Raw genomic sequence first — 22,886 nt, 5'->3', positions numbered from 1 at the left:
TTATTGATTCTTTTGAGCTTTGTAATTTGGGGGATAGGGTATGGGCTGAACCCCCTATGGGGTTGAAATTTTTGACTTGTTAAAAATGTATTTTCTATTTGTTAATTTCTAGGCTGAAGACTTTAAGTGACAAATCAAGAGAAGCAAAAGTAAAAAGCAAGCCCAGGTAAGCTCAAACCAGCTTAATTAGCATAGCTTAAATTTTATATAACTTTTGGCTGAGTTTGTAATAGGATCATTTTTATAGGCTTCAGGTCTGTTGAGTGAGTGCATCTGACCCCCCAAAAGTATTAATTCTTTCTAAATATTGAGACACATGGAATTTGTATTAAACTTACGAAGTTATGAAGTGTTACAAGAGCTGAAGTGTGTCAAAGTCCTGGGTTACTGAAAAGCAAATTAATAATGAAATAGAACTTGATAAGTGAGTCCCTGTAGATGTGCTACGTGTTTTACATTTGGACACTAGAATTGTATTTTTTTTTCAAGTATGTGATCAAATTCAATTTCAGCTGGAAACAGTGAGCTTTTATCCAGCCTATTTTCTTTAACTGACATTATATGAAAATGTTTATTGTATTATATGCTAGAGACAGTTTCTGCCTGGCAAAATAATATTGTTATGTTGCAGTTTATTACTTCTGAAGCAATATATTTTTTCGAAAGCTTAAATAAATTGTCATTGTGTCTGTGTGCACGCCCACCCACACATGCACGTGTGTACGCTTGCCTGCATAATTAATGTGCACTACTTGCATTGCAAGTGCCCACAGAAGCCAAAAGGGGGTGCCAAATCCCTTGGAATTGGCATTACAAGCAATTGTGAGCTGCCTGATGTGGGAACTGGGAACTGAACTGGGATCCTCTGCAGGAGTTGCATGAGCCATCTCTCCATCCTCTTCATTAGTAGTTTTAATCTTTTAAAAGATTGTAGGATATTTTATTTATGTGTATGTTTACCATGAAGGCAAGCAGAGGGTGTTGGGACCCCTGGGACTGGAATTACAAATGGTTCGGCTGCCATGTGGGTGTGGGAATTGAACCCAGATCCCCTGGAAGAACAGTCAGTGCTCTGAACTGCTGAGCCATTGTTCCAGCCCCTCATTAGTGGCTTTAAAATTATTTACATAATAATTGGCAGTGCCAGAATTCTTGTAGCAGTTTTTTAAATTTGATTTTTATTGAGCTCTACATTTTTCTCTGCTCCCCTCTCTGCCTCTCTTCTCCCCTTCAACCCTCCCCCAAGGTCCCCATGCTCCCAATTTACTCAGATCTTGTCTTTTTCTGCTTCACTTATAGCAGTTTTTTTTTAAGTTGACTGAATCTGCAGCAATTCTAATAAGTGTTTCTCTTGTTAGGAGTGCTCCATACTTAACAAAGTACTCCGCCGGACTGGAATTACTTAGCAGGTAAATATTTTTTTTAGAACAGAGTTGTACTTTTAATTTTTGTTGAAAAATGCTTTACAGTTTTACAGATAAAACCCTAAAACGCCAGAATTTTCTGCTAGTGTAACGACAAGATTGCTTACTTCTTTTCCTTGAAGGCAGCTGTTTTCACCCCTCTGTACAAGGCCATTCTGATTTGGACAGATAATCACTGTTGTTTTTACTTGTGGATGATTCCAAATTAAAGAACTCAATTTATTTTTCGTTTTGCTCTTTTTTTTTTTTTTTTTTTTTTTTTTTTTGACAGTCTTCTGCAGCTCAGGCTAGAACCATGTTCTGTGTAGTGGATTACCACTTAGAACTTTCTGATCCTCTTGCCTCCACTTGAGTGCCACTATTACAGGCATGTGCTGCTAAGTCTGGTTTATATGATGCTAAGAATCAAACACAGGCTTTGTGCATTTTAGGACAGCACTCTGAATCTTATATCATTTATTTCCCAACCCATTTCTGTTGACACAATAATATAAGATGTCAAGTCTGTAAAAGAACATTTCTAACTCAGTAACAAAAATGTGGTCCAGTGAAGAAACAAAAATTCTGAATAAACATCTCAGAGTGAAGATACACAGATGAAGGCGTAAGTCACGAACAAGGCAACACCAGTTTGGAGTTATGATTAATAGGGTGTTATTTATTTAAAGGGGAAAAACTTACAGATCACAATACCAGACAACAGCCATCTGCGCAACCAGGAAGGGAGTCTCGTCTCCAGCGGAGCCTTAAGAGAAGAGAGCGAGCAGAGGAAATAGCCGCTTTTTTAAAGGGAGTGAGACCACGCCCCAATGGGCTGGTATCACAGCAGCTATTGGTTGGAGGGGCGGAAAGACCTCCCGCAACACACAGATGGCCCAGAAGAGCATGAAAAGTGCTCAGTATTATTTATTATCATTAGAGAAGTGCAGATCAGAACTGCACTCAAATGCCATTTCATGTACTTCATCTCCATTCAGAAAGCTGCACCATATTGAGTATGCCAAGGACCTGTGCAAGTTAGCATCACCACCAGGGTCTCTCTACATAGCTCTGGCTGTCCTAGAATTCACTCTGTAGACTAGACCAGGTTGTCCTCGAAGTCACAGAGATCTGCCTGCCTCTGCCTCCTGAGTGCTGGGATCAAAGATGTGTGCCTCTACTCCTGGCTCAGATTAACATCCTTATGTATTCTTGATGGACATTTAAATGATGCAGCCACTTTGGAAAATAGTTTCATAGCCTTTCAGAAATTTAATTACAGAATTGTCATATAAAATAGCCGTTTAACTCCAAGAAAAGTGGAAACATACTGAGTTAGGTGTGATGGCACATGCTATTAATCCCAGCACTTAGATGTCAAGGCAGGAATTCCCGATCATGAATGAGTTTGATGCCAACCTGTGCTACATAATGAGAGGTGTGCACTCGCTGCCTCCCCTACCCCCGTGTGTGTATGTGTGTGTATGTATATGTAAGTATTTATATCTAAATCTGCATCTATATAAAACTTGTACCTGAACTTTGAATGTGTGTAGTAGTTGTATTCATAACAAAAAAGTTGAAGCAGCATGCATGTCCATCAATGAAGTATCCATATAATGAAGTGTTATTTGGCCACGTAAATGAAAGACTGATAGATTAGACATGGATGAAAACTTAAAGGATCCAGCACAAAAAGAGCACATATTTGTCAGTCCACTTAAGTAAAATCTTGAGAAGAAACAAACTATGGTGACAAAAGATTAGTGATTACCAGTGTTTGGAGGGATGGCAGGGTAGGTAGTAACTGCTGGTGAGTAAGTATGAATTTTCTTTTACAGTAATAAAAATATTTTAGAGGTAATGTCGTAATTGTACAGTCTTATGAATGTACTGAAAACCACTATGAAAACACTTAAAAGTGTGATTTTTATAGTATGTCAGCTATACCAGAGATGTTATGAAATAAATCTCTGTATTATTTATGTTATGAAGTCCTCTGACATGAGACCTGGTGTGTTACGGCCACCCTCGTCCCACAAGGAATGACGCGACCACCGGAGCTCTTCTCACTGCAGTTTATTCCAGGACTTTTTACAATTCTCTCTCTTCCCCTCTCTTCTCTCTCTTCTCTCTCTCTCTCTCTCTCTCTCTCTCTCTCTCTNGGAGTCTCGTCTCCAGCGGAGCCATAAGAGAAGAGAGCGAGCAGAGGAAATAGCCGCTTTTTTAAAGGGAGTGAGACCACGCCCCAATGGGCTGGTATCACAGCAGCTATTGGTTGGAGGGGCGGAAAGACCTCCCGCAACACACAGATGGCCCAGAAGAGCATGAAAAGTGCTCAGTATTATTTATTATCATTAGAGAAGTGCAGATCAGAACTGCACTCAAATGCCATTTCATGTACTTCATCTCCATTCAGAAAGCTGCACCATATTGAGTATGCCAAGGACCTGTGCAAGTTAGCATCACCACCAGGGTCTCTCTACATAGCTCTGGCTGTCCTAGAATTCACTCTGTAGACTAGACCAGGTTGTCCTCGAAGTCACAGAGATCTGCCTGCCTCTGCCTCCTGAGTGCTGGGATCAAAGATGTGTGCCTCTACTCCTGGCTCAGATTAACATCCTTATGTATTCTTGATGGACATTTAAATGATGCAGCCACTTTGGAAAATAGTTTCATAGCCTTTCAGAAATTTAATTACAGAATTGTCATATAAAATAGCCGTTTAACTCCAAGAAAAGTGGAAACATACTGAGTTAGGTGTGATGGCACATGCTATTAATCCCAGCACTTAGATGTCAAGGCAGGAATTCCCGATCATGAATGAGTTTGATGCCAACCTGTGCTACATAATGAGAGGTGTGCACTCGCTGCCTCCCCTACCCCCGTGTGTGTATGTGTGTGTATGTATATGTAAGTATTTATATCTAAATCTGCATCTATATAAAACTTGTACCTGAACTTTGAATGTGTGTAGTAGTTGTATTCATAACAAAAAAGTTGAAGCAGCATGCATGTCCATCAATGAAGTATCCATATAATGAAGTGTTATTTGGCCACGTAAATGAAAGACTGATAGATTAGACATGGATGAAAACTTAAAGGATCCAGCACAAAAAGAGCACATATTTGTCAGTCCACTTAAGTAAAATCTTGAGAAGAAACAAACTATGGTGACAAAAGATTAGTGATTACCAGTGTTTGGAGGGATGGCAGGGTAGGTAGTAACTGCTGGTGAGTAAGTATGAATTTTCTTTTACAGTAATAAAAATATTTTAGAGGTAATGTCGTAATTGTACAGTCTTATGAATGTACTGAAAACCACTATGAAAACACTTAAAAGTGTGATTTTTATAGTATGTCAGCTATACCAGAGATGTTATGAAATAAATCTCTGTATTATTTATGTTATGAAGTCCTCTGACATGAGACCTGGTGTGTTACGGCCACCCTCGTCCCACAAGGAATGACGCGACCACCGGAGCTCTTCTCACTGCAGTTTATTCCAGGACTTTTTACAATTCTCTCTCTTCCCCTCTCTTCTCTCTCTTCTCTCTCTCTCTCTCTCTCTCTCTCTCTCTCTCTCTCTCTCTCTCTCTCTCTCTCCTCTCCTTCTCTCCCTCTTTTCCTCTCTCCCTCTTTTCTTTCTCTCTCTTCGACTTTCCCTCTCTCCTCTCTCTTCTCCTCTCCCCCTTTTCTTTCTCTTTCTCTCTCCTCTCTCTGCAAACCTCTCTTCCTCTCTCTCCGGGCAAACCTCTCCCAGCCCTTAAGTAGGCATGGGCTGCCAACCCCGAACTGCCAGGTGGCCACTGCCTATAGGTTCACGCATATGCAGGCAGCTGATAATCATTGCGTGATCATAGCATAGGTCAGGCCTTAGCCATCTCAGGAGTTGATTATACATCTCCATCAGGTGTGATTCCATGCAACTCGCTACACTGGTGGGTGTGTATAGTGGATGACAGCTTCTTTTTCTGATCTGTTCACTTTTCATCAATAGTTTTTAGTTCACAGTTGGATTTTTTTCTGTAGTTGCTAAATCTAGAGGGTTTCGCCCCCCCTCCACACCATGTTTGAGATTGAGATCATAAATGTATGTTTATTTGGTGCTAATTTCCTGCTTGTGTTTGTAGTGTGAAGGACAAAAGTGAACCTAAAAGGAAGTATTGGTAAAAACCATTGCGTACAGTTTATTTACATACAAACATACTTGTGCTAGTGGAACTGGATCTAGGGTTTTATGCTAGGCAAGCATAACATGTTTCAACTACATTAGTTCCTCCGTATTTGTGGTTGCTCGTGACTATTTTAGTTTACTCTTTAAATGATTGGCATCTAATTTAAAGAAAAGAAAAAGAAATAATGGGAGACCGAAACCAGATGCTGGCCTTTTAAATCTGCTAAAAGTCTCTTTGTCATGAATAAGAGGGATTTGCAGTGGTGACTGCCTCTGTGCCTCCCAGAGCAGAAGCAGTAACTAGGGACTGGAGCACAGGTCTCTAATAACCACAAGACAGGTTTCCTATTACATGGCTGCAGCTGTGGGGCCTGGGGACTCTGGGCGTGGGTAGCTGCTACTCTAATAAAACCATGTTGACCCAAATTAAGCAGTTTTCCATCCAGACCTTCCCCTACAGTTAGCAAGCCATGGGACTGGTTTCATCCGAAGGACTCTGTCAGTGTAATTAGGGTCTAGGTGGGGAGATAGACTCCTAGCCCTTTTTACTTTTTCCGTCTTCTCTGTCCTCTAGGTCGTAGCTTTATGTATACGTCCATGGAGGTCAGAGCTTAACCTCAGGTGTTCCTCAGGTGCCTGCCTGATTATTTTGAGATAGGGTAGGTCCCTGGCCTGGAACTTGCCAAGTAGGCCAGATCAGCTAGATATTGAGGCCCAGATATGTGCCTAGTTTTTACATGGTGCAGGGATTGTAAGTGGCCACCATTGTAACTGACCTCTGTCTGTACTGTCATAGGTTTTTAAAAATCAGATTCCCAAATCCTTAGAGTCAGAGGCTTTATAAAGCAGTTTGCCTTGTCCAACACAGAAGGTATTTACATGTTGTTTACATGTTGTTCTGCCTGTGCTATGGTCTCTTCCACTAGTCCTCAATAATTATTTGAATAAATTGATGCATTATGAGTATGGGGTTTTTTCCTTCCATTTTTTCCCATTATTGACTTAGAGAAATATAAGAGGAAAAAATTTGAATGAATTTATAGGCAGGGTCTTCACCTCAATAAAATGTGGTAAAATCATGTATGTATTAAAAGTGACTTTGTACATGAGGTGTATAATGTTTGCTTGGAGGGATTGTCTTCCCTCAAAGCCCATGGATGTGCCTGTAAGGACACTATCTTGGCTGTGTTAATTGAGGTTGGAAGACATGCCCACTGAGATGCACCATTCCCCTGGCAGTGGATTACTCAGGGATGAATTTTTAAAAACTGTAACTGACAGCTAAGACCCATGAAAGACTGAGTAGTATGTCTTTGTAATGAACTGTCTCCCTTTCTTCACCATGCCCAGTAACATAGTAGAGAGAATGAGTAGTTGGGTGTGGTGGTCTAGTCTTGCCTGGGAAAGAAGCCTCAATGAGGGATTGTTTAGATTAGGTCGGCCTGTGGGCACTGGTCTGTGGGGATATTGTCTTGATCATGTAAATTGACGTGGAAAGACACAGTTACTATGGTTAATACCATTTCCCTGGCAGGGGATCTTAGACTGTGTAAGTGGGAAAACTAGCTGAGCACCTGGTGTTTATTGCTATTGGCGCTTGACTTTTGATGTAATGTGACTAACTGCTTCAAATTTATTTTGCCTATGCAAGGAATAACTTTGAACTCTAGACTTGGTTTCCCACATTGGTAGGCTATAATCTGGAATTGTGAATTAGTAAACCCTTTGTCTCAGAAGTCCCATTGAGTGGGTCTGCATTATTATTTAGAGAATGAATCATCAGAAAAGTGACACATTCAGTTGGTATGAGGGCGATACAAAATAGTAAGGAACGAAGCCTGTGCACACTAGGGGAAGAAGAGATGGGAACAGGAATCTGGAGTTTAAATGGCAAGCAGTGTTTAACTTGCTCTTTTCCATTGATTGAGAAGTGATGGTCAGTCTGCTGTGAAGTCTTGAATTTGAAATTAGTGTGATCATTCCTTTACTTGTCAGACATTTTGTAAGTCCTCTGTGTTAACTACTGAGACAACAAGTTGGAAAAGTATAATTCTTCTTGGCAACTCTGGTGCCTAACAGTGCCTAGCATTCAATAAGTACTTGCTGATTTTAATTGATACTTACAGAGGAAAAAGCATCAAGTTTTCTATTAGTTAACAATGACAGTAGGACTATGTTGATTATGTAACATTGTCCAGTGCTTTCCATTACATATAGATACTTGTAATAGTTGCTGGGATTATCAGATTGACTTTCCTATCTAAATTCAACTGAAAAGTGTCTGTATAACTATAAAGAAAGGCACCATGAATGCATGAAATACGTATATCTATTTAGGTAATAACTTTGATACAATTTTAGATAAGATGGAAAATCAAGTTTTCTATCAGTAGCCATATAGATAATATTACATTCAGAAATTATATTTTAAACCTTTTTTATTTTGAGGGCTAGATGGCTAAGCAGGTACTTACTGTGTAAGCCTGGCAACCTGAGTCTAGTTTCCAGAACTCATGTAAAGGTGGAAAGAAAACTCCATAAAGTTGACCTCTGACCTCCAGACATTTGCCATAGCATGTGAACCCATCATGCATGTCCTCACACAATAATAACAATAGTAATAATTAAAATTGAAATTTTTATTTTGAGATGATTTCAGCTTTATGAAAATATTGTAAAATTATATCAAGAATTTTCCCCAGTGTTAGCCTTTTCTATAACCAGAGTATGATGATCAAAGCAGGAACTAAGTTGGTAACTATATTACTGCCAACAAATCCATTCAGATTCTTTCAGTTACTGATATTTCTTTTTTCTGTATCTAGGACCATGCGTATTTAGTCAATAAGCTACCTCCTTTTCTGTGGTGAGTCTCTCTCTGTCCTGTCAGCCAGCTGACAAATAATGACATGGATCTTCTTGTTAGTTAGGAAAGTCAACCTATAGCTTAGACTTGTTCTTAACTAGCTCTTATAACTTAAATTGACCCATGTTTTATTTATGTTTGTTTGTTTGGTTTTTTGAAACCGGGTTTCTCTGTGTAACAGCCCTGGCTGTCCTGGGACCCATGTTTTAGACCAGGCTGGCCTTCAACTCACAGAGATCTGCCTGCCTCTGCCTCCTGAGTGCTGGGATTAAAGGCATGCGCCACCACCGCCTGGCAACCTGTGTTTTTATTAATCTATGTTCTACCATGTGACTTTTATCTCTATCCCATTTTATAGCTCCTGTTTCCTCTCTGTGACTGGCTGGTGACTCTGCCTTTCTTCTTCCCAGAAGTCCCACCTAACCTCTTCCTAGCTATTGGCTGTTCAGCTTTTTAATACACCAATCACAGCATTACATTTTCACACAGAGTATAAATATACCACATTTCCCCCTTTTTGTCTAAATAAAAAGGAAAGTCTTGACTCTACCATCATAAAATTATATACAGTAAGAGCAATTATCAGGTATTATGTAACTAGAAAGGAAAATTAACTAACAAATGAAACTATATACAATAATAACAATTATCAAATGAGAATTACATTCACAATATCCAGTCCATTTGCATTTGGCAAAGTCCAAGAAAATACTCCCATTATTAATCCTTGTCTTGATGAGTCTAAAGTTTTGTACCTAATTTGCCTTCTGTCATAACTAGGGAAAACTATAATTATCCAGTCTTCAATTCCATCAAAGACTCCAAAAGGATATAATATTACCAGAGTATACAGGAAGTGCAGTGCAACCCACTTCCAAAACTATAGAACCCGCAGAGATATCTAGTTCCTAGACAGTCATCCAAGGTTTCTCTACAACATTGGGACATCTTTGGCCTACAGGGCTAGACTATCTGGCAAACTCTTCCATGAAGCAGGAATTTTGAAAGACTGTCCCACCTAATCTTGGCAAATTTCAACAGCCACTTTCCTGTGTATCCTGCAAAATGCCTAGCAGACTTTTCTATGAGGCAGGAATTTTGAAGGACTGTCCTACCTTGTTTTGGCAAAGTTCAGTATTTTTCCTTTGTGTCCTGCTTGTCCAGTTTAAACAGCATACTGTCAGGAGTCAAGACAAAAGCAGTTTCTTTGCCCAGTGGCTAACCTTGCCACAATGAAAGCAAGTTACAATGCCCATCATCTCTGAAGTAACTCGGTGTTGAGCAGCAGACGTGTCATGAAAAGCTGGAGATTATTAAGCCTCTTAGATGTCATATTCTGTAGGTGTTTGAAGATTACCTATCTAAAAATATATCTCTGCTTAACATTGAAAACATACCTAACATAACTACAAGTTTGAGTATTATAGATGGCTAACTACTAACCTGTATTTCTTAATTATACATTTTAAAATGAACTGCATAGCAACAATACTCCAGACAAGAACAAAAACATATATCAGGCTATGTGGCGGTGGCACACACCATTAATCCCAGCCCTTGGGAGGTGGAGGCAGGCAGATCTCTGTGAGTTCAAGACCAGCCTGGTCTACAAGAGCTAGCTCCAGGATAGGCTCCAAAGCTATAGAGAAAGCTTGTCTTGATAAACAAAACAAAACAAAAATTGTAGCAGTATACCCAAGTCCCGTCAATGTAAAATATTTGAGGTTAATAGTTGTCTTTTTATACTATATTCCTATATCCCTACTAGATGTTGGCAAGCATCCATAAACCACCAAATGACCAAAACCCACCCATCCCACCTTTCTAGACTGCTTCTTGTTACCTTTGGGCACTGGCATCTTTAGGGGGGACCCTGAGAAAACTGGGATAATGTTCAAGTCCTGGGAGAGCTAGCTGTATTGTTTGTTGTCCAATGTCTGTGTAATGGGAAAGTGCAAAGCTTATCTGTAGTCCTGTCTGGAGAAGTCTGAGGCTGAACCATCTCAACCAGCGGCCTTGAAGCTTGTTCTGGATGCAGAACTCTGAGGAAACTGCAACAGTGGCTCTCTGAGATGCTGACTCACCTGGGCCATCTGTTTTCATTGGTGTCTGGTCCCCTTACTCTGAAAACACGTAAACTTTCAAAGGTAACATATCTGCATTGACACAAGTATGAACTGTTCATCATACACAAGCCAGCCAAAGATGATTGTTTTCTGTTTGAGCAGGGAAAATCAACATCACTGGTCTTGTAGTTTTTCTAGGTTTATTTCTTTATGTCTGTAGTCAGGATTTTCAGGGATTCTTTCCCAATCAAACCTTACCACAATTAATCTTGAATGATTCTACAGCCTTTTGTTTCCTGTGGAAACAAAAATATCACTTCTTGCCCAACATAATTTTTGACTCCCATTTTGAAGTTAAGGCATTTAAAGAATATGTAGGTTGGTTTATATAAAAAGCCCTGTGCTAGCCAGTTCTACATACTGAGACCTTTCCCATAAAAGAAAAAAAATTCTTTCCCATTAAAAATAAAAATTCAACTATTTGTGTGTTTAGGGTCTCTGGGTATTTTATTCTTCATTGCCTTCTATGCTCTTGTGGCATGTGCTATTATTTTTTGGTTCTTTTCTGCTGCCTCAGTATATTATAAACTTAGCTAGATATGTTCCTTTTGATGTCTGTTTACATTTTAAATTGTGTTTTGCATTTTTAGGTATGAAGATACGTGGGCTGCACTTCATAGAAGAGCGAAGGAATGTGCAGATGCTGGAGAGGTAGCTTGCTGATCTTCTCTTGTGGCAGATTTTCCTTTTCCGATGCTAAATGCCAGGTCTAGGCCAGGGTAAAAGGCTTCGTTGGTTGGTTTTGCAATATTGAAAGGAGAGGCTGGACCCACTTACAGCCATGAGCTCTGGACACTGTGTACCCCTAAAAATTCATTACTCCTTGTGGGTGTAAAGTGGGAGTGTGCAGAGGCTGATAGGAAGGTAAAACCCATGCGTATACACATGTATAATGAATTCTTTAACATACACTAAGCCTGTAAGAATTAAGGGACTCCCAGAGGGGAAAAAGGAAGAGGAACTGAAGTCCAAGTGGTTGTAAGCAAAGCAGGAAGCTGGAGGCGGAAACTGGAAGCTTTGTTCATGGTGTGCTGATTTGGGACGCTTACATATGCCCCTTGACCTTTGAAATGGCTTCATTCCCTGGTGAATGGTTAAACTAGGGAGGAAAGAGGGAAACCTGGCAGTCTTTAGAACAGCTGGTCAAACTTGTTTCCTTACTGGATTTGTTACCATGTTTTGTAACCCTTCACATAGTGTAGGGTTCTGAGTTATGTTTCCTGTATACACACATAACTCCTAAGTTAAAAAATGAAAGTCACGTGTATCTTTTGATACCCAGTAAATTCCCCATGGATCAGAGTTTACACCAAGATCCCTCAGATTCTCACAGACTAATTTAGACTCTCTTCCTCCTTCTCAAGAATAACATAAGCTATTCAAAGTTTGAGTCACCAGAAGCAAAGATGACCTCTGAGGCCATCCTGAAATACAGTACCAGCTTCAAGGATGAAAATTTAAGCCAGGTGTGGTGGTGAGCACTTGTAATCCCAGCGTTTGAGAGGCTGAAGCAGAATTGCTCTAATCTTGAGCTTGGCCTTGACTACACAGAGAGTTTAGGCTAGCCTGGGTTCTACAAAGTAAGACTGTCTCAGAAACAAGTCTCTTGCCAACCCTAAGGTGGCTCCCTTAACTAAGATATGTGCTTCCCTGCTCCCCTATCCAACTTTCCTTTATCCCAATCATCCTGTTTCCCCAAGTTCCCCCAATCCTCCCCTTCTCACTTTTCTCTCCCCTTCCCCCCTTATTCCCATCCCACCCTACCCCCAAGATCCCAATTTTCTCCCCAGCAATTTTGTCTACTTCCCATAGCCAAGAGGATAAGTATATGATTTTCCTTGGGTTCACCTTCTTATTTAGCTTCTTTAGGTTCACCAGGTATACACTCCGTGACCTTTATTTATGGCTAGAGTGGCTCCCAGGAGCCCAAGGCGTTGTCCCCAGTTAGTCCCTTGGGAAGCTGAGGATAGGGAACCTGAAATGACCCCCTATCCTATAGCAATATTGACGAATATCTTGCATATCACCATAGAACCTTCATCTGGTGATGGATGGAGATAGAGACAGAGACCCACACTGGAGCAGACTGCTTCCTTATTCCTTTGTCTTATCCTTGCCGCCTATCTCCGACTTTCTAATGTTTTAAAACAGAAAGTCTGTTATTATCTTTGGTCTTCCATAGACTAATCCAGGTCTCAGACCTTTTGTACCTCAGTCCTTCCTAGTCAGCCTCAAGCTTCCTACTTTCCTAGAGTTGGTCAGTTGCCTCAGTAGTTCTTCCTGTACAGAATCATTTTCCTTGCTCCATGTAGGAAATGTTCTGTTTGAATATAAGCTGATTGTAGGGTATTCACGAAGCATTAAAGACCTTACCTAATAAAAGGATTTTATAAAACAAGTAATTACCTGTAAATCATGTTTTTGATTTGTTTCTATATTTTTTCTTTCTTTTTCTTTTTTGGGGGGTTTTGTTTGTTTGGTTTAATTTTTTGGGGGGTGTGTGTTATTGTGTGTGTCTTGGAACTTGCTCTGTAGAACAGGCTGGCCTCGAACTCGCTGAGATCCTCCTGCCTCTGTCTCCCAAGTGCTGGGATTAAAGGCATGTGCCACCAATTGACTGGTCCTCCCTGTTTTTTCTTGTTTGTTTGTTTTGTGGTGGTTGTTAGTAGTTTGTGTGTTTGTTTGTTTGTTTTTTGTCTTTTTTTAGGTATGAATTTTCCAATGAACAGTATCCTTAAAAACAAAGTATACTTAGAAGTAATCAGTTTATTTTTAAACTTTTCTTCTTTTGGTTAAGATCCCTGATACAGCAGCAGTTTGAGGTTGTTTTACGGAATCTTAAATTGCTTCCTTTCTAAGATAAAAAGAAAAGAAAGAAAATGAAAAAAAAAAGCTCTAGAAAATGTTGAGCACCTACAAGATGTAGAGCTTCTTAGGGACTTTACAGAGCCCATTTTAGTTCTCTGAGAGCCCTGTGAATGTAGCCTTTACCATCCCTGCTCTCTGTGCAGAGAAACAAAGGCTGGGAGAGGCTGTGACTGGCTCAGGGTCTCACAGTTAGTATGATGTTAGCACACAGCAACCCTCTGGGTGGTGAGGAGTGGGATAATAACTGACATCTGTAGACCATGGAGGGTTGCTAAAGACAAACTGACTGGGCCTCTGCATGCTAACTGTCACTTCCTATTGAGATGTGTTTTCTCTGAGCCCCTACTGGTCTGTGTTGCAGCTGGTGGACAGCGAGGTGGTCATGCTCTCTGCCCATTGGGAGAAGAAGAGGACCAGCCTGTCAGAGCTGCAGGAGCAGCTGCAGCAGCTGCCAGCTCTCCTCCAGGATGTGGAGTCCTTGATGGCAAGCCTGGGTAAGTGTGACGTGAGAGTGAAAGCAATTTCAGTCGACTTGGTGCTGTTTCAAAGCTTTCTCAGAATTCACCAAATTCTTAGCTAACACTTTATTATAGTGCATTCTTATTCTCATAGTTTGATTATACAGAAAATAGATAGAAATTCATTTCTAAAATTTTTCACTAAGGCTTTTCTGCCTCCAGTCAGTTAAGGAAGCAGTATTAGTTTTCTTGATCTTTGTATGTGTGCCCTTGCGTGTGTGTGCCCACATTTTTATATGCAGGTGCTTATGCACATGGAGGACCTGGGAATAACCGGGGTTGTTGTTCCTTGGAAGCTGTTGGGGTGTTTTGCTTTGCTTTTGAGATGATGTTGCACACTTTTAACCCCAGCCCTGTGGAGACCGAGGCAGTTAGACTTCAGAGTTTGAGGCCATTTGGTCTACAGAGTTAGTTCCAGGGCAGCCAGGGCTACACAGAGAATTGTTGTCTCAACAAAACAAAACAAAAACAAATAAAAACCCAAATTAAAAAAAGAAAAGAAAAGAAAAAAGAACAAAAGAGGTGGTGTCTATCATTGTGACGTGGGTTTACTGATGAAGTCAGTCAGTGGGCCCCAGGGATCTGCCTGTCTCTGCCTCCTCAGTGCTGTGATTAGAAGCAAGCTACCATGTTTGGCATTATGTATGTTTATATGTATGTATTGGGGATCCAACTCAGGCCTGGTCCTCACGCTTCAGCTATAAGCATTATACTGACGGAGTCATCTTCCTAGGCCATGTCGATTTTTGAGTTACTCAAGACTTTGTATAAAACATTAGGTCTTTTTGTTTAAAAGTAAAGTAGAAAAATAAAAGGGTTCTATAGTAACTCTGTCCTGGCTGGAGAATATACTCCAAATATCGCTTTGAAAGTTTAGGCTTTCAAAGACTCGTGGTATTTTTCATGTCTTACAGTATTTTACCCAGAGATGGTAGAAATAAGATCAGAAGAGTTTGTTTGCCTGTTTGGCTGCATTGGAACTTTGTGGAAAGTCATTTTTATCACTTTTTCATTTGGATGGGTTTATATGCAGAGAATTAATCTGTTGTGTTTGATACACATACCCTTGAGGGTAATTTTGTGGTTCACTGCTCCCAAAGGGAAAAATTAGAACAATGTAAATATCACAATTGGCTTTACTTTTTAAATTCTAAATTGTAATTTATTTTAATTCTAAAATGGAACATCATTTCTTAATGATTTTATAGATAGAAAAGAATGTAAAGAAATACAAATAAAAAAATCAAGTGGAATAGTCGTTCCAAAGTTACTCTGTAGGGCAGGGACAGGGAGGTGGAACCTTGAGTTGCCTTACTGAGTTTAGTCAGCATACAAAACAACAGGTTTCGTCATGATCTATACACGTGTTTTGTAATCTCTTTGCGTTTATGCCTCACAACCCTCCTTAATGTCCCTCCTTTCTCTTTCTGGGGAGAGAGAAAGACAAAGTGTCACATATTTTGTCTCATATGGGAAACCTGTGTGTAAGACATGAAAGTGGAAGGGGAAGTTGGATATGGGGTTAGGGGTAAGGCAGAGGGAGAGTCCCCATGCCAAGGGCAAGTCACCACCTCAGTTTCAGTTTGATTCTGTGAACTGTCAGCTCTAGTGACTTTATTTTTAGGCTGGTATATGGAGCCATTGAAGCTGCCCAGGCCAAGATTGTGGCTCCCTTTTTAAATTTTTATTCAACACTGTTTTGCACTTAAGCTCAAGGTTGTATGAAAGTGGGAAGTAGGAACTGTATGCACAGAAAATGAACTTCTTGAACTAATAACTTCATCTAGTCTCATAGAGACGGGATTATCTTTGCTCCTGTTTTTCAGTCTGTCTTTTGCTGCAGTCCTCAACAGACTGGCAGAGGGATTCATTAGTGAATCATAAAGCAGTGTTTTGTGTCTAAGTAGACAGAACCTATTGGAATGCTGTTTATTGGCCAGCGTTGAGCACCTACAAGATGTAGAGCTTCTTAGGGACTTTACAGAGCCCATTTTAGTTCTCTGAGAGCCCTGTGAATGTAGCCTTTACCATCCCTGCTCTCTGTGCAGAGAAACAAAGGCTGGGAGAGGCTGTGACTGGCTCAGGGTCTCATAGTTAGTATGACGTTAGCACACAGCAACCCTCTGGGTGGTGAGGAGTAGGATGATGGCTCATGGTCTTTGTGTCCTGGGTCCTTACAAAGGTCTTCTGGGGTTGGGTGTCATTCCTGAAAGTATGACAGAAAAGAGCTTCTGACTCTAAGGAGAAACGTACAACTTCTGTGGTCTGTAGCCCTTCGTCTGCATTGCTTGTTTCTGTTGATTCTCTCATTGATGTTAACAGTCCTTCTAACTGGTAGACATTGCCATTTTTACCATTTCCTTTTAGCTTACCTGCTTGAACCTCTCCCAATCACTTGATTTTTATTGTTTTATAGTAATTGTACTTTTTCCCCCCAAAGGAGAATAAATTCTCATTGTAGTTGTTCTGTGTTTAATACTAGCACTTTACTAATTGAATACATTCTGTTACAATTATTATTTTTATAGTTACTTTTGTTTGAGAAGTGCATGCAACCTAACTCTTTCTTAAAATATATTGTATGTTTGGGCTAGAGATATTGAATGACTGAGAGGCTGAGGAAAGATCACCATCCTGGGCTACGTAGTGAATTCCACACAAGCCTGAGCTACAGAATAAACCATGCCTTAACAAAATGAAGCCTCCCCCAACACACAAATAGTGGATGACTGTGTGAACTAGCATCTTGTCAACCTAGACTATGCTCAAAGAATGATGTTTTGAAATTGTGAGACTTAGTAAACAACTCAATTTCTTTTTTTGTTGTTGTTTTCTGAATTTTTTAAAATTGTTTTTATTGAGCTCTATATTTTCTCTGATCTCCTCCCTTCCTCCCTCTTCCCTTCTACTCTCTCCTATGATCCCCATGCTCCCAATATACTCAGGAGATCTTGTCTTTTTCTACTTCCCATGTAGGTCAGATCCATGTATGTCTCTCTTAAGGTCTTCTTTGTTGTCTAGGTTCTCTGGGATTGTGAATTGTAGGCTGGTTTTCCTTTGCTTTATGTCTAAAAGTCACTTATGAGTGAGTACATACTATATTTGTCTTTCTAGGTCTGGGTTACCTCACTCAATATGATGTTTTCTAGCTCCATCCATTTGCCTGCAAATTTCAAAATGTCATTTTTTCTGCTGTGTAGTACTCTATTGTGTAAATGTACCACATCTTCTTTATCCACTCTTCAGTCGAGGGCATTTAGGTTGTTTCCAGGTTTTGGCTATGACAAATATGGCTACTGTGAACATAGTTGAGCACATGTCCTTGTGGTTATGATTGAGCATCCTTTGGGTATCTACCCAAAAGTGGTGTCTCGAGGTAGATTATTTCCTGATTTTCTGAGAAATCGCCATACTGATTTCCAAAATGGCAAACTGTACCAGTTTGCACTTCCACCAGCAATGGAGAAGTGTTCCCTTTACCCCACATCCTTTCCAACATAAGCTGTCATCAGTATTTTTGATCTTGGCCATTCTTACCGGTGTAAGATGGAATCTCAGAGTTGATTTGATTTGCGTTTCTCTGATGGCTAAGGATGTTGAGCATTTCCTTATGTCTTTCAGCCATTTAAGATTCATCTGTTGAGAGTTTTCTGTTTAGATCTGTACCCTATTTTTTTTTATTGAATTATTCTTTTGATGACCGATTTCTTAAGTTCTGAGTATATTTTGGAGGTCGGCCCTCTGTCTGATGTGGGGTTCCCACATTCTAAACAACTCAATTTCATAGAATCAGTGCTGATATCATAATGGAAGCTTTATGAAGCTGGATTTTATGGAATAGCTTTTAAAAAGTGTTCGTGTCAATGTACTTTAGAAATTAATATTCAACGAGCTTGGACATAATTCTTAGATTCTGTAAGTGCTTGGTGTTTTAAATGATAATCCATACACTATTGAATTACCTTTTTTTTTTTTTTTTGGTTTTTCGAGACAGGGTTTCTCTGTGGCTTTGGAGCCTGTCCTGGAACTAGCTCTGTAGACCAGGCTGGTCTCGAACTCACAGAGATCCACCTGCTTCTGCCTCCCGAGTGCTGGGATTAAAGGCGTGCGCCACCATCGCCCGGCAACTTGAATTACCTTTTTGATAGCTTCAAAATATTACATGTCCTGCCATAACCTAGATGCTTAGGTACAACCTCACAAGACTTAACTAGTTAAACAACTATAAAAATTAAAAGCAACTTAGAAGAAAGTAGTAACTGGCCTTAACTTTGATTTTTTTTTTTTTTTTTGATTATGTGTCCCTGTCTGCCCTCCTCTGCCTACATCCCTGTGTGTGTATGCATGCTATGGTGTGCATATGGAGGTCAGAGGCTAGCCTTCAGTGTCTCTTCTCATTTTCTTCCTTGTTTGAGGAGGATCTCTGTTACTCCCTGTCATATGTGTCAGACCAGCTGGCCTGTGAGCCTCAGGTGACTCACTGGTGTCTACTGCTCATTCCCCTGTAGCAGTCCTGTTGTTACAGAGGTGGACTACAGCATCTGGCTTTTTGAAATAGGTTCTGGAGATCAGAGCCTAGGTCCCCACTCTTTCACAGAAAGTTCTTTATCCAGTGAGCTGTCTTCTCAGACCAACCTTGACTTTGTTTTCTTTTTTTTTTTTTCATGGCTTGGTTGTATATAATACTCTGTCCACTCGCTCTTTCCATTTTCCAGGCTTCTTACATTTTTTCGTCTTGCTTTGTTTCCTGGATGGTCTGTCTTATAAGAGTAAGAAATTTGTATTTTGTGAGCAATTTAAGACCTTTGATGGTGCTTTTAACTGTGCTATCCTGTGGCTTAATAAATTGAGGTATTGGAACCTAAGTCCTTCAGGAATTGTTAAGTAACAAAGGGTAATCCATTCATATTGACTTCTTTTTATGGGATTTGGTCCATCTAGCTTATAAATGCCTGTTTAATTGATATTTACTGGTAAGACTACAATTTAGGAAATAAATGATAAAAGTATACTGGAAAGTCAAAAATAGTGAATATGAACTCACAGCTCTGAAATTCTCTCTCTAGGTTTCTCAAATGCTCCTTGCTTCAGCCTCCAAGCTTATAAATGCCTGTTTAATTGATATTTACTGGTAAGACTACAATTTAGGAAATAAATGATAAAAGTATACTGGAAAGTCAAAAATAGTGAATATGAACTCACAGCTCTGAAATTCTCTCTCTAGGTTTCTCAAATGCTCCTTGCTTCAGCCTCCAAGCTTATAAATGCCTGTTTAATTGATATTTACTGGTAAGACTACAATTTAGGAAATAAATGATAAAAGTATACTGGAAAGTCAAAAATAGTGAATATGAACTCACAGCTCTGAAATTCTCTCTCTAGGTTTCTCAAATGCTCCTTGCTTCAGCCTCCAAGCTTATAAATGCCTGTTTAATTGATATTTACTGGTAAGACTACAATTTAGGAAATAAATGATAAAAGTATACTGGAAAGTCAAAAATAGTGAATATGAACTCACAGCTCTGAAATTCTCTCTCTAGGTTTCTCAAATGCTCCTTGCTTCAGCCTCCAAGCTTATAAATGCCTGTTTAATTGATATTTACTGGTAAGACTACAATTTAGGAAATAAATGATAAAAGTATACTGGAAAGTCAAAAATAGTGAATATGAACTCACAGCTCTGAAATTCTCTCTCTAGGTTTCTCAAATGCTCCTTGCTTCAGCCTCTATCTGCAAATGAGGCTCAGAATACAGTTGGCCCTTCATGTCTGTGGGTTTTGCATCTGTAGAGTCATCCAAGTGCATATAGAAAATATTCATTTAAAATTGTTCATAATAAATACATATGCAGGTTTGTTTTCTATCTTGTAATTTCCTATACAATAGAGTACAGGCTATTCACATAATACTTTCTATATTGTATTAGGCATTTTAAATAATACAGAGCTGATTTAAGGTAAGGGACTTTGGTATTCAAAGATTTTGGCAGCCATGGGGCTTTGGGAACCAGTCCCTCAGGGATACTGAGGGCTAACTATGCTGCTTGATAGGATAGTTGCAGGGTTAAGTGAGATGACAAATGTCAAGCCACATAGCACATGCCTGGCATGTCTATTTCTGGGTCTTGAAGAAGTCTGGAACATGAGGGTATGGACATTCTACTAGCAGTTTGTCTAACCATTGCAAGTTTACAGAGTCATTTTTTTTTTTTCTGTGTCAAAAAGTGGATACTTTGTAGTTTAGATTGGCCTACAAAACCATTACTTTAAATGTTGGAAGATGAGGGCTGGGGCTTAGCTCAGTTGGTAAAGTGCTTACTTAGCATGCAGGAAGTCCTGTTTGACCTGCAGCATGGCATCCATCCACAGTGGTGGTGCATACTGTACCCTAGCACTTGGGAGGGAGAGGCAGGAGGATCAGAAGTTCACAGTCATCCTTTGCTACATAGCACATTCGAGGCTAGTCTGTGTTACATGAGACTTGTCTGTAAAAATGTTCATCTAAATGTGACAGGATAAACAGGGTCTGTGCATTGAAAAATGTTTGAAAGGCTGCATAGTTCTTACTAGGTTAAATAGCCACAATGCACTTTTTAAACAACATAATATTTAAAAATAACAACTAGGAAATATGAGTTTGAAAGCACTGTATTATCGTTGCTAGGCATGGCTTTTCATACCTATAATACCAGTATTTTGGAGGCTGAAGTAGAAGGAGTGCTTTGAGCTGTAGGGATCTGAAACAAAGGGTGAATTTGAGTTTAAGTTAGTGTGGTCTAGTGAAAAAAAGTACTGGGTATGGTGAGTTCTCTTGAATTTCCACTAGAGGGCAGTCTAATCCTGTTCTTTGATCAAATTTCAACTGTCAAGGCCTTGTCTTTTCTCTACTACTTAATTTTATGTGATCTGTTCTAGAAGACAGTTTCTTCATCTAGAAGAGAAATTCTGCTAATTCTAGGATAAGTAGGAGCCATATATTGAGTTTCTGTGTTGCTTTTGATAGGCTCTAGCCTGATATGTTACTGTGTTGCTTTATAGAATGTGAAGACATCTAGCAGGGACTTTCATAGCTGTGTTTCATAAGCTAGATCATCCTGTCCAAGTTACTTTCCAAGATTAGTACCATCACAAGTATGCTAACTCTCTCAACACCTTTTTATTCTGCTACACAGATCTCATTTGTTCCATAATGGCTTTTGCAAGTTAATGCACCATTTAAACATTCCTTATTTACATATCATCATTACATTATTGCCTCAGTACAGAAAAGTATGGCACAAGCATTTGAAGTCTTGTGTCTTTTAGGGTCTGGCCTCAATGACTTGTGGGTATGCAGACAGAGAAAATGTCTTTGTTCTGTGAGGCTAATTATTTTGGTTTGAAAGAAACTAATTAAATGTGAAATAATTTCAGTATGCTACTTCATTCTTCATGTATCACGACTGTACTACAGATTATATCTACTTGAAACAAATGGCACAAAGAAAAATTCCAAGCGGAATTGCTCTCCCTCTGGGATGATCTTCTCACCAAGATCTGTGGAGCTCTTTCTTGCACAGCTGTCAGGCATTCCCAAATGTCTTTGACAGTGAAATTCTCTGTCTTCTCCGTCAGTCACTTAAAGAAACATTCTGTTATAGAGAGCAAAATAGTGAGGCTTGAGTTCCTTGCAAGATGGGTTTGGGTCCATGGAGGCCTGCCAATGTTTTATGTACACCTGTTATTCTAAGTTAGTTAGTTATAACTTTACTTATCTCTACAACTGGTTTTGTAACAGGAAATGAGCTGTTTGTGTTAGGGTAGTTAAATTTGCAACAATTTAAAATAAGTATGTGGAATATATATTGTGTATATATTTATGATAATTTAATTCAGAAAGGTAAAAATGTATTTTTCCTATATTTTATTAATAATTTCAAGTTGGTTAAGAGTTGAAATGCAGAGTTGGGTATGGTGGCACCTGCTTGTAATTCTAGCCCTTGAGAGGTAGAACAGAAGGATCAGGCATTCAAGACCATCCTGGACTGTATAGGAAATACAGAGCTGAGCTGGGCAGCATGTGACTACTTTAATAAACCAAACAAAATAGAGTCAAAATTGAAATCCCTGCCACCTTTTCTGCTTCAATTTGGGATGATTTGACCAAGTTTGATGTGATTAGTGAAGCAGCATCATGTTGTTTAATATTTCCTAAGTTCATGTTTAAGTTATTCTTTTACAAAATTTGGCATAACTTCTTATATTTAATTTAATATTAATTTAATTAGTTTATCAGTATAATATTAGATGAGCATGAATCACAGAGTTTTCCCCAATTATTTTGCATTGTAGAATAGTAGAATTACCAGAACTTTATTGGTCATCAGACTTAATATATAGGTATTAGGCAATACAAAGACACAAGGGTACAGTACCTTTAGCCTGACCCTAAATGATTCCTGAGAGAGATGTGAGGAAACAATTAGTGTCAATTAGATGAGAATCTTCATGAAGCTGAGAAGTCTGTGGAAGCCAGGGCTAGCGGGGAACCTGGTGTGATATTTGCAGATGGGGAGGGAGGAAGGGGAAATGGACAATCAGAAGTATCCCATCCACAGCCAGAAAGGAGACAGGGGACACGGGGCTCTTCTTGGAATGGCAAGCGGGCCTGTTTGTTGTAAAGTAGAATATGTGGAGGGTGGTGGTGGTAAGATTTTAAGATTATGATCAGGGGTTATAACCTTAAGCTAAGTTTAGAAGCTTAATTCCGCTGTGAGAAGACTTAGGACCTTTAAAACTTCTCAAAGGGGAGAACATAAATAAAGATTTGGTGGTAGTAACAGTGACCATTGACTACCCCAGGCACCTTCTGTCTGCATTTTCTGTTTTGTTGCTTTTTGGTCTATTCAGAAGGTTGTTATTGTTTTTATTTTATATGTATGGGCATATT

The 22,886-nt window shown here is 39.5% G+C and overlaps 1 protein-coding gene across 1 annotated transcript in view; it reads left to right on the top strand.

Moving 5' to 3' along the window:
- Dtnbp1 (dystrobrevin binding protein 1) overlaps positions 1–22,886 on the top strand; it is a 90,091-nt gene that overhangs the window by 5,747 nt on the left and 61,458 nt on the right. The window contains exons 2-5 of the mRNA XM_050143921.1: positions 113–166; positions 1,359–1,409; positions 11,163–11,223; positions 13,802–13,934. Of these exons, the coding sequence (XP_049999878.1) occupies positions 113–166; positions 1,359–1,409; positions 11,163–11,223; positions 13,802–13,934 (299 nt within the window). The remainder of the gene's footprint in view (positions 1–112; positions 167–1,358; positions 1,410–11,162; positions 11,224–13,801; positions 13,935–22,886) is intronic.

This window comes from Alexandromys fortis, unplaced genomic scaffold (assembly GCF_014885135.2).
Source record: "Alexandromys fortis isolate MF-2015 unplaced genomic scaffold, M_Fortis_MF-2015_v1.1 scaffold_1, whole genome shotgun sequence".
In the NCBI taxonomy this organism is placed as follows: Eukaryota; Metazoa; Chordata; class Mammalia; order Rodentia; family Cricetidae; genus Alexandromys; species Alexandromys fortis.
The sequence above is the reverse complement of the archived record's forward strand: the minus strand, read 5'-3'. Positions and strand labels throughout refer to the sequence as shown.